Genomic DNA, 16,777 nt, shown 5'->3' on the forward strand with positions numbered 1-16,777 from the left:
CTTCTTCAGATGTTCATGTATGTATGCCAAGATCTTTCCAGAAGGGCTTTCCAGTGTGCTCATCCTCAGCATGGCAATTCTCCTCTTCCTGCTGGTCCCTCCTCAGAGAGGCCCTCTGTGTTGCCCTTGCACCAGCTGTATTTAACTCCCTCATCATCCTTGCTCACAACTTTCAGTTCGTACCCTCTATACAGCTTAGCACAATTTTAATTAATCATTGGTGTGTAGTTGTTTAATGTTAGTCTCTTCAAACTAGACTGCAAGCTTCCTGGGTGCTGGGTGTCTTGCTCACAGCTACATCTCCAGTGTCTCTGGTATACATCAGCTGCTTGGGAGAGATGTGCTGAGTGTTGAACACTGGAGATGCTCAGTCCTCCAGGAAATCGGGGGCTGCCCCCAGGAGCTTGCTCTTTATTGTGGGGGTTCAGGGGAAGTCTCAGGTTCAGGAATTAGATTGGAATCATGATAGAAAAAAAGTCCAGGGGAGAGGTCTCCATAGTCAGTCCTGCCCTTAACATTTGTACTGATAAATCAAGCTAACAATCTGTTACATAAAACATGTCCTGTCCTTTGACTTTGGCAAATATACCTTCCAAATGACCTGGAAGACCAGAGTTAGTTTCAGAGATCTTGGACTTCTTGGGTTTCATACTGGAACTTGGTAGCAATAGGAAGAACTAGCCGCCAGCCCCTTGTCACCCATAAATCTATCCTACACTGTGAAGGTCCATGTGTCCACATATGTGGACATCCTGAGCTTCATGTCTGCGCTTTACACCAACCCCCACAGCTGCCCTTTAGCTATCCTCAGACCTAGGGTTGCACATATAAGTAGTATGGTCCATCCATGGGGGAATGAATCCAAAAAAGGGGCTTGTACACTTAAGTCCCAGATTCCCATTTGAACAAGGAATTTCATGATTCTGGATTCTTTGAGTGTGTTCTAGAAGGGGAGAGTGAGCTCCAGGTGAATGTTCACTGGTTTCCTTGCTGTGGAGGAGAGCCAGAGTAGCTCTGATTACAGGCCCAAGGCAGTGGCCCTCTTGCCTTGGTGGAAGGCTGGTACTGTCTGCCTTTGGCCTCCTAAGAATAACTGGATAGGGAATGGACTGACAGACATCCTCCTATGCTCATTGTTTCTGGACACAGAAGATGGCTGTCTGTGGGGAATAAACTCTCCACAAACTGCTGTCTGAAGTTGGCTGAGGCTGTAGCTGGTACCTCTGGGCTTTGGTGTACTCCTCCTCTCAAAGAATGCGTGGGTGACAGTTCCACACTTTCCCTGAGTGCTCCAGCCTCAGAATACCTGGCATACTGGGAGCTTGGCACTCCTTGTCCCTCCTCCTGGAGTGGCCAGGCCTGCTGTCAGTGTTGCTGCCATCTGCATCTCTCACATTCTCATGCTGAGCCATCACCATGCATGGGGAGCTGGGCTCCATGCTCTGTGTTAAGGGGGAGTTCAAAACCCTAGTGTGTGTGAATTGTTAGGGATTTTCTGGGAGTTGTGCTGAAAGGTTGTTATCAAGTTTTGGCAGGAAGGATCCCAGTGTATTTCTGAACAAGAGTTTGGAAGCCTCCTGATGGTTAGAGTAGCCCCAGTGAGGGGATGCATGCCTGAGGTCAACAGCCTGGGCCTGAGGGCAGGATTGAGTGTTTCAGAGTATTGCTCCAGGCATCCAAGCCAGGACCCACCACCCCTGGAGGGTGGCACCAGCCCCAACTTGTAAGCAGACTGCTGCCCCTCTTTAATGCTACCTAGATGGAAATCTAAAGAAAACCTACCAGCTTGGGATGTCTTGGTATTTTGGGAACACAGTCAACCAAACAAAACCCTGATGCTACTCTGGGAAAATCTTCCCCAAGGAACTATCATGCCATACCTTCTTCAATTCCTGCCAATTTAAGGTTTACTCACAGTGAGAGCCTGTTTCATTTACCACTTTCCTGTGGACCTGAGTGGTGTTCCTTTGGAATGGAGGTCTCACAGGTCAGGGATGCCTCTGAGCACAGGCTGGGGCTATATGATGGTTTACTCATGGGAATCATTTATTGACATGTTGCTTCCCCACTAGATGGTAACCTCTTTGAGGGCAGGAATGGTGATGCCACCATTTAGAAATCTCTGGACCCATGTTGGTACTGATAGCCAGTAGGTGACCGGTAAATGCTTACTGAATGAACAGATAAATGCATTTCCTGTTCTACAGATTCCTGTTCAAACTTCTTTTTATGTTTTATTTCATTAAGCCAACTACCACTTGTGATAAGATGTCCTATAGCTCCTCCCCATGCCTCCAAAGGGAGGATCCTTGAACTCAGCTAGACCAGTCAAGCTCAATCTGTATGTTGGAAATTTCAGTTTTCACTGAGCGACATAGGAACAGAAAATACAATAGATTTATTCCACAGCGACCCTTGAGGAGGTTGTCCTAAGGCCTGCATCCCTGAGGCCACCTGACTGTCCTTTCTGAGGCATGGTTGAATACTATAGACTGAATTGCTGTGTGCTCCCAAAATTTATATGCTGAAACCTACTCCCCAGTGTGATGATATTTGGAGGTGAGCTCTTTGGGAGGTGATTAGGTCATGAGGGTGAAACCTTCATGAATGGAATTAGCACACTAATAAAAGAGACCCCAAGTAGAGCTCCCTTACCCCTTCTATCGTGTGAGGATACAGCAAGAAGATGGCTGTCTGTGAACTAGGAAGTGGGCTCTCGCCAGACACTGAATCTGCTGGTGCTTTAATCTTGGACTTCCAACCTCCAGAACTGTGAGAAATAAATATCTGTTGATTATAAGCCTTCTAGACTATGGTATTCTTTTACAGCAGCCTAAACTAAGACACTGACCTACCCACAACTTTCCAATAATCCCTTCCTTTGCTTTAGTTAAAACCAGAGTTGGCTTCTTTGCTTGCATCCAGAGAACTCCAACTGATACAAGTGTTGGCCCATTATTCTTAAATATTCTAAAGAACATAATTTCTTAAATGGCCATATGATTTTATTAAGTTATTTGATGGATTTCATGCTGTGTTTTACTTTCATGACAATAATATTAATACTCCCCATCAAGCTCTGCTTTGTTTCCAGTTCTGATATATTTCCTGAGTGATTTACAGAGAAAAATGGCAGAACAGAGGAAACTAGAATAACTGTTATTTACAGGAAGCACCGATTATTTCTGATACTCTAGCCAGGTCCTTTCATTGGCCTCTTTAGTTCCACTGTCTATTCATTCATTCTTTATTTAACTTATAATTCATTCTCATTGTTGAAAGGATCTTATGGGTTTTCTAGGGCAGGAATGGGAAATTGGTTCCATCTTGTTCCCCCACTTCAATTAATTGTTGGATTTTTAATTGAGTATTGTGCTGCATGTGGACTCAGTGGGGAAGATGTGTCATAATTAATTATCCATACTCAACATGGCCTTTGAAGGCAGATTTCTGATTGACTACAACTTCCCACCTAATAATTGAAAAGTCTTTAGTCTATACTATATAATATTGGTCTGAAATGGTTTCTGCTTAAGCATATTTATCAAAAGAGCTCACTTCATATTTAGATTTTTCCGTTTGTTATTAGGTTTTCCTCTGGTAAGGGGCTGGACTGATTTAGAAAACCTAAAGCTAACTCTAACTCTAGAGAATAACAATCACTTTGGGCTTCGGTTTTCCACCTGAGACATAAAAAACTTAAAGTGGGTAACCACCAAGTCTCCTTCCACCTTTAAAGACACTATTATTCATATGAGTCAATATTTTACCTTTCAGCAACATGTTCTGCTGGCCTCAGCTACGCAGCCTGGCTTACATTAGAGCCCTTCAAGTACTTGAGGACTTAGAACCTTCTAAGATGTTTGTTTGAGGTGAAACATGACTAGTTTCTTTAGTCATTTCTTGTATGATAACTTTTCTAGACTTTCCAACATTCTGACCATTCTCTTCTAGACATTGGAGTTTTCCAGTGTCTCCCTGGAAGTGTGGTTTCTAGAACTGGACCCTGGCCAGTGTGCAGTGGGAGTGTCCCCACTACACACCTATGTGCTCTGCCTGCTCGCCTGGCAGATGAGACCCCCTGTGAGCAGTGCACAACCCAAGGGGAGGCACCCACTGAGACTGTCCTGGATTTGAGTATGTGCTGTACTAGAAGGCCTATGTCAGGTTGCATGCAGAACAGATGCAGGGAGACATAGAGTCAGAGATGGTGGAAGGTGGTACTTCCCCAAAGGCCAGTACATAACCAAGTGCTGATGAACTGAACAGGTGTTACTTTTAATAAATGTGGAACGAAGATCTGTCTGAGATGTCATTAATGTTTGCAGCCGTTGTTTTTAAACAAGGCTTTGAGTGCCTCTGTCCCTGTTGATGAAAATAATGTCTCTCTAACCCTTTTCTTTTGCTAGGCCCCCTCTCCATTCTCTCTGACATCATGCCACTTGATACCTTTGCCCCAGCAGCTCTTGTATTTGTCCCTTACACACAAGGACAGGTACAGAGGCTCTTACTTAAGGAAAATATAATAAAAACAAAGAAAAGCAAAAGCAGACTTGGAGAGGATTCTGTTCTGACCATGAGCCTACTGCAAATAATAGTTCAAAGTTGTCATGGAAGGAATCAGATACCCAAACAGAAAGGGGTTGTCCTGGCCACCCTCACCCCACAAGGTCCCATGTGTTGTGGTCCCAGGCTATCAATCTGACCCCACTTCCACTCTTGCCCTCTTGTTTTTAAAAGTTTAATTTATTTATTGTAAATGAGGTAACATTGGTTAATAACATTATATAAATTTCAGGTGTACAACATTATCATTCAATATCTGTATACTCTATTGCATGCTCATCACTGAAAATCTGGTTTCCATTCCTTACCTTTACCTATTTTGTCCTTCCCCCAACCCCTTCCCCTCTGGTAACCACCATTCTGTTGTCTTTATGAGTTTGTTTTTGTGTTGTTTTATTTGTTACATTTTTTTTTAAACAGAACAGGAAAAAATATTTCAAATATTTCCAATCAAGGGTTAATATCCAAAATATATAAAAAACTCATATAACTTAACAACAAAACCCCCACAAACAACCCAATTAAGAAATGGACAGAGAATCTCAATAGACATTTTTTCCAAGAAAGACACACAGATGGCCAACAGGCAGTGAAAAGATGTTCAACATTACAAATTATTAGGAAAATGCAAATCAATATCACAATGAGATACTACCTCATACCTCTTAGAATGGCTATCAATAAGACAAGAAATAACAAATGTTGTCTAGGATTGGATTAAAGGGAACACTTGTGCATTGTTAGTGGGATTGCAAATTGGTGCAGCTACTATGAAAACAATTTGGAGGTTCCTCAAAAAATTAAGGATAGAACTACCATATGATCCAGCAATTCCACTTCTGGGTAGTTATCTGAAGACTATGAGAACACTAACTCATATTACTATGTTCACTGCTGCAAGATATGGAAACAAGTTAAGTGTCCATTGAAAGACAAATAGAGAAACAAGACATGGTACATATATACAATGGAATACCACTCAGCCATAAAAAATGATAAAATTGCCAATTGCAACAATATGGATGGATCTTGAGGATATTATACTGAGTGGAATAAGCCAGACAGAAAAGGACAAAGCCATATGATGTCACTTATATGTAAAATATAAAACAAAAACATAAGAAACAAACAAAACTCACTATCTTGTTTAGACCTAGCTACCTTGGCTTCCATTCTATATAAAAAGGTGTTAAGTGTAAAATGGCACCCATCTCAACCACAGTATATTAGCCATCCTTTGTCTATAACTAACTGTAAATTCCCTTCCAGGGTCATGAACTCAGATGATCTGAAAATCTTTCAGACCAAAAAGAAAAAGCCTCCTACCTTCACCTATTTCTAGATCTTTTCTTATGATAATGCCTTGGTCTTCAATCAAGTCTTAAACTGTAGGGGATGGGACTGGGGCTGGAAGTGGGTGATTCAGAGAGTCACAGTTAGTTCAGAGGTCTAATGTCTTTTAAAGCCTGAGACCCAGGCTGGAGGCAACCTATCTGTGCTAGTTGGTTAAGTAATCTGTCACGGATATCATAACAAGATACCACTGACTGGGTGGCTTAAGCAGCAGACATTTATTTTCTCATAGTTCTGGAGGCTGAAAGTCCAAGATCAATGTGTCAGCTGGTTTGGTTTCTTCTGAGGCCTCACTCTTTAGCTTGCAGATGGCTTCATTCTCTCTGTCCTCCCATGGCCATTTTTTCTATGTGTGTGTGTATGTGTGTGTGTGTGTTTTTCTGGTCACCAAGGACATTTGGTGTCCTTTTCTTATAAGGACACCACGCATATTGGATTAAAGCCCCATTCCAATGACTTAATTTAATCTTACTTATCTATTTAAAGTCCCAATCTCCAAATAGCCATACTGGGGATATTGGGGGTTAGAACTTCAACATATGAATTTTGAGGGGACAAATAGTCCATAACAATACTTCATGAGCAGTGGTAGGATGTGAATGCTGTCAACAATCACTATCCCTGAGGGTCCAGGAGACTGCCCAGTATATTTAGGGAATATACTCTTTGACCCAACTTACCCAGACCAGAGCCAGGACATGCAACAAGTGGAGAGGGAAGGGAGAGGGTGTAGATGGTCATGCCAATGTTTTCTGTCCTCCCAATGTGAGAACTGCCCAGGCTGCTCCTGGGAAGTGGGACAAAGTCTCACAGGAGGTACAAGAACCATGGTAGTTTCAAGACACCAACTATGTTCCAGACCATCATGTGCTGGGGCAGTGGAGTTCCTCATGATCTGGCATCAGTTTATCTTCTTCCTCATGGCAGATCCTACACAAGGGGGTTCTCTCTCTCTAGAGCCACTCCATTAGCACAGGCATTCTTCTTCTTTTTTCCTGGTAAAGACATAAGAAAGAAGGTTACCTCTCCAAAGTTTGGAATCTTAGCATTTTTCACCTGGCCCAAGGCCTCTGAATCCCAATTGTCCTGAACCAAGATCACCTTGGGCAAAAAACAAAAATAAAAACAACAAAAAATCCACATTCCCCCCCCCCCATTTTTTCAAGACACTAGAAAAGGAGATGCTTCAAGGATAGGAAGTTCTTCCTAATATCTAGCCTTCCTCTGAAACTATGCCATACATTTAGCTGTGAAAAGTATAGAAAATTAAAGCTGGAATGGACCCAGTTAAATGACTGGCTAGAAGCCAAATGGCAGAGCCAGGGCCAGCTACTGGACTCCCTGCAAAAAGCCTTCCTATTGGCTTCTTTCTGTCCCTTCTTGGTGACCAAAGCCACGGTTTACTGAGCCTTGGAAACATTAGACTGAGTGAAAGAGGTCAGTCATAAAGATCCACATAGTGCATTATCCAGAATAGATAGTACATAGACAGAAATTAGATTAGTGGCTGCCTAGGCCTGGATGGAAAGGGAGGATTAGGGAGTGATGGCTAAGGAGTTTGGGGGTTTATTTTTGGGGTAATGAGAATGTTCTAAAATTGATTGTGGTGATAGATACACAAATCTGTAAATATAATAAAAGCCACTAATTTGTATACACTTTGAATGGGTGAGTTGTATGGTATGTGAATTAGATATCAGTAAAGCTGTTGAAATTAAAAGCTGCTCTTTTTCTGGCTCTACCTTCTTACCACAAATCTTGAGGACTGTCTGGGGGTATACAGGGTCCCTGGGTGGCATGTGATCTCAGCTGCTCTTCCTTCCTCCTCCAGGAAAAGAATATACAAGAGCTGGTCATCCACCCCAGCTCCATGCTGAGTGGCTGAGGTCCCATGCCTCCTTCTTCTTGCTTACCCACTCTTTCCACCCTGGGGCCAGCAAGCCCATACATCCTGGGACACACATGACCATGAAGCCCAGGCCAGTGGAGTTGTTTCTTTCAGGGGCAGAAGATTCTGGGGCAAAGGCAGGGCTAATGGGTATAAAGCTCAGAACCTGGCTAACCTCTGTGCTTTCCCTTCCCTCATCTCCTTGAGAAGGACGCCCTATATTCTTCTGGGAAGAGAAGCACTTTGTTCAGGGAGCATTTCCTAGGCAACAATGGGTTGGGATTCAACTAGACTTTCACTCAACAAATCTTTATTAATACCAGCTATGTAACAGGAACCATTGCTAGGCACCCAGTGGTGACCCAGCCTTTGCCTTTAAAGGGCTGAGAACTTAGTGGTAGAGTAAATGCAATAAGAACTGTGATTGGGGTAAGCAATGGACATTAAAGGCAGGACACTAATCCATGCTGGGGGTGGGGAAGAAGGTCAGGAAGGCTTCCTGGAACAGGCACACCTTGAAGATCATATAGGAGATAACCCAATGAAGGAATTGAGTGGAAATCATGGAAAGTGTGTTTCAGACAGGGAAATGGAATGTACAAAGGCCTGAAGATATATGTAAGAGAATAGTTCATTTGAAGAACTACAAAGAAACTTCAAGTCTTATTGGAGGACAGAATAACAAGATGGAAAGGGCCAAGAGATGAGGTGAGAAAGGTAAGGAGGACAAATCTTTTGAGGACAAATAGGAGGAGGTCCAAACTCTGCCCTCCTTTCCAGCAGATTCAGCACCTCCACCCACCTCCGGTACCTGCAGGACTCCCACCTGAGCAGGGGCCCCAGTGCCAAGCAGAGAGACCAGCCAAGATCAGGAGCAGCAATACAGGCACCACCACCAGCAGCACGTCTTTGTAGGAGGCTTTCCCTGATGTAGGACAGGGAGGGGCCAGGGTCAGAGATGGATTTCATACTTCACCACCCTACACTGACCCTTTGCGCATGGCATACCTGCCTCATGATTGCAGCTCTCCCAGGGGTTGACTATAGTTGAGTTCCAGCTGACAGGGTTGGAGACAATGCAGGAATAGGCCATACCCTTGTCTCCTGGTCCCAGTGAAACTGTCAACACCTGTCCATCCATGAAGAGGTCATGTGGCTTGGTACCAAAGTCATCAGTCCCCTCCTGTTGCCAGCTATAGGTTATGTCACTGATGTTGGGGACCCAGCAGGACAGGAATGCTTGGCAGGTCTTGGGGGGCTGAGCATCCCCAGATACAGCAATGAACACTTGTACCATGGGCCTGGGTACTGCATCTAGGCAAGAACAGTAGAGCAGGTATGGGTTATAGGAATGCTGGGTAGGGACCACAGCTCTGGCTCTGGGATTCATGCAGGGTTAGATGCCACCTCTGATTAGTCTACTCTCACTCCAAAACTTTGTCTGACTTCCCACTGACCACAGGACAAAAGCTGAATTCCTTAGTCTGGAATTAAAAATCATTCATAAAATGACTGATATAAACCTCTCCAGCTATACTTTTCACTGGTCCTATCCTAATTAATTTTTATTCTCTCAAACATATCATGCTATTTCTGCTTTCATATGTCTCAGCGGTGCATGTATGCCTTTCTCTTCTTCTCCTCTTACAAAACTCCTGGGCCCAGCTTGAACACATTGCTTGCTACCCTGATTGTGAAGCCTTCCCTGACACTTGAGGTATGGTACTGACCTCTCCAAGCACTCTGTCTGTTCCTTATCATAGCACTTTTCTCATGATATAGTGGTCAGAGAGACAATAAGCATTTATTAAGTCAGACAGAATAACATGTACACTCCTGGACTTTTAGAATTTGGAGAAGACAAATACTGACAAGTGATTATGAATAATTAAGAAAATAATTTCTATGCTGAAAAATGCTGTGAAGGGGCTCTGTCTTGTTACCTCCATAACCCTCACTCTCTAGGTACTCAGCTACCTGGACCATTGAACAAATTGGTGTCCTGGTATCCTACGTAATGGCTCCCATTTTCTATATAGGTTGATGAGTAATGTGTCTCCATGGCAATGGGGGCCAGGGGGAAAGCATTTTGGTAACCATGAGAGAACTCAGTGTCTGAGAGCATTCCAGAGTCACGCAGAGTAAAACTTCACTAATGCCAGCTCAGTATGTTAGGATTTGTGCTATGAAAAAAAATTAAAATTTTGCTGGGCACACCAGTAATATAAACAAAGATTACAGGGGGAGTTATTTACACTACTTATGACTAGAAGCTTCTTCCAAACCTGAAGGACACAGTAGAAACACCATTGACATTTACAGTAACTGATCTGCTAATTCAAATCCTTCTTTATCTATTGTTAAAGCAGAGCTCCTAAGGACATCTGGCAGCTTTGTGCAATTAGTTCTAATCAAGCTATGTATTTGGAAGCAATAAAACAGCAATTTCTGGACTTCTGGCCAAGATGAAGGTATAGGTAGACACACTGTGCCTCCTCGCACAGCCAAAAGCAGGACAACAAATTTAAAAACAAAAAACAACCAGAACTGCCAGATAATCAAACTGTATGGAAGTCCAACCACCAAGGACTTAAAGGAGAAACATTCATCAAGACTGGTAGGAGGGATGGAGATGGGCAGACAGGCAGAGAGGACTCGCGGCAAGGCAGTGGCTGGCAGACCCAGTGAGGCAGCAGCTGGTGAACCGAGCAGTCCCTCATTCATGTGCAGATAAACCAGGAGGAACAACTGGGGAGCAAGACAGACCAGGCAACCCAGGGTTCCAGCAGGGGGAAATAAAGCCTCGAAGCCTCTGACTGAAAACACCTGTGGGGGTCGAGGCGGTGAGTGTCACAGGAGAGTTCACTGGAGAACACCACAGGGTCTCGGAACGTACACAAACCCACCTACCTGGGAATCAGCACCAGAAGGGCCCAGTTTGATTGTGGGTAGCAGGGGAAGTGACTGAAAACCAGCATAGAGCAGAGTAAGTGGTATTGTTCCCTCTCAGATCCCTCTCCCACATACAGTGTCACAAAGCAGCAACGTGGATTGCCCTGCCTTGGTGAACACTTAAGGCTTTCCCCGTTACTACATAACAGGTGTGCCAAGACAAAAAAAAATGGCCCAAATGAAAAAACAGATTAAAGCTCCAGAAAAAATACAACTAAGCAATGAAGAGATAGCCAACCTATCAGGTGCACAGTTCAAAACACTGGTAATCAGGAAGCTCACAGAATTGGTTGAATTTGGTCTCAAATTAGATGAAAAAATGAAGGCTATGCTAAGAGAAACAAAGGAAAGTGTACAGGGAACCAATAGTGAACAAAGGAAACTGGGACTCAAATCAATGGTGTGGACCACAAGGAAGAAAGAAACATCCAACCAGAACAGAATGAAGAAACAAGAATTCAAAAAAAAAAAATGAGGAGAGGCTTAGGAACCTCTGGGATATCTTTAAATGTTCCAACATCTGAATTATAGAGGTGCCAGAAGGAGAAGAGGAAGAACAAAAAATTGAAAACTTACTTGAACAAATAATGAAGGAGAACTTCCCTAATCTGGCAAAGGAAATAGACTTCCAGGAAGTCCAGGAAGCTCAGAGAGTCCCAAAGAAGCTGGACCCAAGGAGGAACACACCAAGGCACATCATAATTACATTACCTAAGATTAAACAGAAGAGGAGAATCTTAGAAGCAGCAAGAGAAAAGGAGACAGTTACCTATAAAGGAGTGCCCATCAGACTGTCAACTGATTTCTCAAAAGAGACCTTACAGGCAAGAAGGGACTGCCAAGAAGTATTCCAAGTCATGAAAGGCAAGGACCTACATCCAAGATTACTGTATCCAGCAAAGCTTTCATTTAGAATGGAAGGGCAGATAAAGTGCTTCTCAGATAAGGTCAAGTTAAAGAAGTTCATCATCACCAAGCCCTTATTATATGAAATGTTAAAGGGATTTATCTAAGAAAAAGAAGATAAAAAATATGTAAAAATGACAGCAAACTCACAGTTATTAACAACCACACCTAAAACAAAAACAAAAGCAAACTAAGCCAACAACTAGAAGAGGAACAGAACCACAGAAATGGAGATCACATGGAGGGTTATCAACAGGGGAGTGGGAGGGGGAGAGAGAGGGGAAAGGTACAGAGAATAAGTATCATAAATGGTAGGTAGAAAATAGACAGGGGGAGGGTAAGAATAGTATAGGAAATGTAGAAGCCAAAGAACTTATAAGTATGACCCATGGACATGAACTACAGGGGGTGGGGGATGTGGGAGGGAAGGGGTGGGCAGGATGGAGTGGAGTGAGGGGGGGAAATGGGACAACTGTAATAGCATAATCAATAAATATATAAAAAAATTCTGTACTTTTAACTGCAGTTGAATTATAATTTAATTTTTTAATAAAAATCTTGTGTCAATTTAATTGGTAATGTTTTTCCTTTTTATTGGTATGTAAAATAATGGTACATCATAATCTGATACCTTCAAACTGATGAAATATAGGACAGCTTCTGTCCTAGATGGTTTTCAAGCACCATTGTATTTCACTGTTATGAGCACCTATGTGATAATATTATCATGATACCCGCTTTACTAATGAGAAGACTGACGTCAGAGCTGAGCATTGTGTCCAAGGCCACTTAGCCAAGAAAATACCAAGTTGGTACTCAGACAAGGACTATGGGCAGATCTGGGTTGCTCCAAATAGGAGCACACCTGGGAAATCTCGAGGATTTTCTTAGATGTGGCTACAGGAGAGTAGTTGGTCTCTGAATCAGCCACAAAGTTAGAGGCCCAAGGTTTCCAGAATCCAGTCTTCCAGTTCCCAGGACTCAGGATGCCTTTCCAGGTCTTCGTGGGGGGAGGCAGGGCAAAGAGCGAGTGTCAGGCACACTCACCATACACCTTGAGCTGCAGGATCTGGGTCCAGGTCCGACCTCCATTGTCCACTAGCAACACAGAGAAGTTGCCGCTGTCTCCAGACTCCAGTGGCCGGAGCTCCAGGCTCAGGTTGCTGTGCATCTGTGTTCGACCCAGGAAGCGGGAGTGGTACAGAGTCTCCAGGGAACCTCGGAAAGATGTGGCCAGGAGCTCCTCTGAAGGCCAGAGAGATCTCCAGATGGCCTCTCGAACTTGGAAGTCAGGGTGGTGCTCTGCCATCAGCAGCACGGAGCCCCCAACCTGGCCCTGCACTTGGGCGCCAGTAACTGCAACAGGAAGTGCTGCTGAAAGAATAGAGCCATGTCACTGCCTGCCCCAAGCTCATATCTCTCCTGCATGCAGCTGGGAGCAAATTAGGGCCCCTTTCCTCATACTCCCTCCACCCATGTTGAGAATATACTGTGCCAGGGTCTGGGAATAAAACAGTAAGAAAGAGAATTTGGTAACTGTGCTCATGGAACTCACAGAGGAAGCCAGATTCCTTTTTTTTTTTTTTTTTTAGTAAAAGTCTTTTCATTTTATATTTAAAAACCATTATGCATTTACACAGCTTAAAATTCAAGAGCATTACAAGATACACCTGTAATTGGTTTAAAAGGACCAGAGTAGTGAAAAAGTTTACTTGCTTTCCCATGTTTTGGGAATGGATTGGGTTATGTGGCAAACAACAGTGTGATGTGACAGATGTAAATTCTGTTTCATTGTTTTTGTTTACAATGACAACGGATCTCAGATCAGTGACCCAGAAATGGATTGCACAATAAATGTACCACTAAATGTCCTGGAAGCCAGATTCTTAAGCAAGCAGTTAAATTGTATGAAGTTAAGTACCATAATGGAAAAAAAGAAAGTGCTCTGGGAGAACACAGGCAGGGTGATAATGTGACCTTACCTGGCCTTGAAGATTTTAGAGAAGAAATGGTTAAGCTGAGACCCAAAGGAGAAATTGAATCAGCCAAGCCAAGCAGAGGGCTGCCTGGAGCAGAGATGGGAAATGTTACAGGAAAAGGGAACTGTATGTACAAAGGCCTGGAGGGTGAAAAAGTATAGTGCACAGGGAACTAAAAGTAGTTCTCTGCAGGGGGAGTAAGAAATTGCACTGCAGAGTTGGAGGGAGCTAGTTCATGCAGGGCCTGGAAAGTGACATTGGCATTTGGGCTTTATCCTTAGAGAAATGGGGGCTCTAGACTAGGTTTTAAGTAAGAGAGTAACAGGATTAGATGCATGTTAGAAAGATCACTCCAGCAGAAGGGCAAAGGATGCACTGTAGGTGGGGCAAGACAGAGACTGCTTCTATTAATCCAAAAGTGAGTGATGGAAACTTGTGTTGAGGGGGAGCAACTGAGATGGGTAGAGGTGGGAGGACTGGAGAGAGATAAAGATGCATAGTCAATGAGCTCTGGTAACAGATTGGATCTGAGGAATGAAGGAGAAAGAAGTCAAGGATGGCTCCCAGGTCCTTGGGACCCACAGGTGTCATCCTCTGTGATCTAGGACAGGAGGAGAGACAGAATGGGGGGACAGGGAAGTGGCAGGATGCTGAGTGTTGCTGGGAACATAATTGAGTTTGAGGTGTGTGGGTGATGCCTGTGCTTGAAGTGCCCCCTGCCTCCTTCACTGGCTAATTTCTGCTCATTCTTGAAGCATCAAGTTTCCCTGATCTCCCCTTTCCAACTCTGCACATTATACACTTGTTCTCTATGCTCTCTTGGTGGCCTGGGATAATAGCTATGAACTGGCCTTATCACCTATTTATGAGTTAGTGTCTCCCACTGACCTGTGAGTTCCTCTTTTCATCTTTGCACTCCCAGTGCCCATCACTGTTTGGGAGGAGGATATGGGAGCTCAGTAAATTTCTCTGAATAAATTGTGAAATTTGCTGATTTACCTTGTATCTAGCACAGTGGCAGATGCAGAGGGGCAGAGCAGAATACAAGCAGACATGGGACATACCCAAGTGCTGGGAGTTTGGTTAAGGAAATGTGTTCTGGGTGGTCACTCAGCCAGCTACTGGTAACTCTAGTCCCTCGTCCACCTCACTGCCCTCCCTGGACCAAATCATTTCAGGCTTGATTGGAGGTGACTTCAGGGTAAATGCAAAGTGGAGACATAACATAGAGAAGAAATAGCACTGGATATCAGTCAAGACTCCTAGGTTCTATCCTATCCTGCTCTGCCCAAGAGCTCTGTGACCTTCAGCTATTACCCTCCTTTCTGGGCTTCCATTGTTCCACCTGTAAAACAAGAGGGTGCGCCAAATCAGTTGCACTCATCTCATTTACCATTAAGAGCCTTTTGGAAAAATTATTTTTGCCTCCTGTGACCAAAGATTTGAAAGATTTTTGAACCAAACAGATTTATTTTTTTGAGGGATTTCCTTCACAATGTTTAGAAATGTTGAATCTTCAGAACTTTTAAAGCCCTCAAAGTCAGGGACTCAGGAGGGACACTGGGCAAAGTCATCTCAAAGTCACTGTGAGTATGATGTAAACAAAGTTGTCTTTGTCTTTGCCACATCCCAAAACCCCCATCCCCTGGCCTTGCAGTGCTGACCCATGTTACACTGAGTACTTCTTAACCAAGGAAGGGAAGTCAGGCACCAAACAGAATGGAGGGATTGCCTTGTGTCGAAGAGATCCAACAAGTAAACATTTCATCATACCATTATAGGTCACTCCAAGTCCATATGTCCTACATTAAACTTGCTCTCGCCTCTCATCCCTACTCAGTATCCACCTCCCCTTACACACACCTCAGGAAGGGCCTCAGGTTTCCCACAGGCTGTTGAAAAAACATCCTCAGAGTAGAAAGAGTCCTGCTTTGCCTTGCCTTCCACTGCTCTCCCCAGAATGTATTTAGAATTCTCATGTGGTAACACTGCCAGACCCTTACCATTCCTAAAGCCATCTCTTTCCAAGCCACTAGTACCACCAGACTCAGTTTTAACTGCCCTGGGCCATAAAACAGCTTGAGTCTCCTGAACATGGATTCTTCCAGTGCTGCTGCCTCTTTCCACCCAGGACCCCACATCTCTTTGCCTCTGCCTAGTTTTCAAGGTTCCCCCAAAGCTTGCTCCTGGACTCTCACTTTGGATGGGAGGAGGTCCTGCCCAGACATCTGGTGAGGGGCAGCTGGATGGGTCAGCTCTTTGAGGTCAGGCCTCTCACCTGCCCTGCTTACCTGCCCAGAGAAGCAGACTCCACAGGGACCACACAGCCATCCTTCTCCAGAGAGGCAAGCAAACTCCCCTGACAACCAAAATCCAGAACATCCTAGGTCACATGGATGAACGGAAGGAGCTGTAGTCCTTCTGGAAAGTCCCATGTTCAGAAGGAGGAATCTTGACTCATAACAAGATGCCCCGAAACTGAAATATCCAGAATAAAGTGGAAGTTGGCTGCAGGCCTTGCTGGATTCTTTCATGAGCCATTTCTTGTAAGTCAGTCCCTCTCACATGCTTTTGGTTGCCCATGCAATTACAAGCCACAAGCACCACCACACAAGCCCACATCCTATCCTCAGACTCTCTCTTTCCGTCTCTTTCTTTCTCTCCCCTTCCTTCCTCTCTCCTTCTTTCCCTCCATCCAGAACTCCCTGCATTTTACCCTGCCCTGAATTTCTGGTTGCAGCCTCAGAGAGCTCTAACCTGCAATTTCCATTGTCACTTCTCCTCTCCTTAAAATTCCTTCATGGCCTCCTGTTACCCTGAAGACAAAGACTATACTCTTGACTTAGCATACAAGGCTCTACTAAGTCCCACTCCAGCCTTCTTCTTCAGGCTGGTCTCCCATATCCATTCTATTCTGTAGCCACACCAAGCCAGAACAGCCTCTTCTCGCAACTACCAATTGCACACTTCTAAGATGTTGCACTTCTTCCTCCACCAGGCATGCTGATCCATTTATCCTTCTGGATTTGATGTGGTCATGCAGCCAGCCATGCTCCCATTCAAGCCTCCCCAACACAAGCAGAGTGAGGAACTTCCTCTTCTCAGCACATTGTTTTGCAACAATTTTCTGTCT

The 16,777-nt window shown here is 44.1% G+C and overlaps 1 protein-coding gene across 4 annotated transcripts; it reads right to left on the bottom strand.

Moving 5' to 3' along the window:
- Positions 1 to 4,689: 4,689 nt before the first annotated feature.
- Positions 4,690 to 16,185, bottom strand: SLAMF8 (SLAM family member 8). 4 transcript variants are annotated; one of them, XM_045183378.3, is made up of 5 exons: positions 15,936 to 16,185; positions 12,713 to 13,036; positions 8,816 to 9,121; positions 8,610 to 8,732; positions 4,690 to 6,914 (listed from the first exon to the last, which is right to left on the bottom strand). In XM_045183378.3, exons 1-5 carry the CDS (start codon positions 16,024 to 16,026, stop codon positions 6,850 to 6,852), a joined length of 909 nt encoding a protein of 302 aa, XP_045039313.1. In that variant the 5' UTR covers positions 16,027 to 16,185; the 3' UTR covers positions 4,690 to 6,849. The 4 variants fall into 4 exon arrangements, with proteins under 4 accessions (XP_045039313.1, XP_045039311.1, XP_045039323.1 ...); XM_045183376.3 differs by having other exon boundaries at positions 12,713 to 13,039; XM_045183384.3 differs by having other exon boundaries at positions 4,699 to 6,914; positions 8,634 to 8,732; positions 12,713 to 13,039; positions 15,936 to 16,182.
- Between the last annotated feature and the right edge of the window lie 592 nt (positions 16,186 to 16,777).

Source organism: Desmodus rotundus, chromosome 12, assembly GCF_022682495.2.
Source record: "Desmodus rotundus isolate HL8 chromosome 12, HLdesRot8A.1, whole genome shotgun sequence".
NCBI lineage: Eukaryota > Metazoa > Chordata > Mammalia > Chiroptera > Phyllostomidae > Desmodus > Desmodus rotundus.

Bases quoted from the DNA above. Each gene is read 5' to 3' on its own strand.
- SLAMF8 (XM_045183376.3), bottom strand. From the start codon at position 16,026: ATGTTCTGGATTTTGGTTGTCAGGGGAGTTTGCTTGCCTCTCTGGAGA. The intron at 9,122-12,712 runs GTGAGTGTGCCT...GTTCTTGCCTAG, and splicing joins CCTGCAGCTCAAGGTGTATG to ATGCAGTACCCAGGCCCATG. The intron at 8,733-8,815 runs GTATGCCATGCG...GTCCTACATCAG, and splicing joins GAGCTGCAATCATGAGGCAG to GGAAAGCCTCCTACAAAGAC.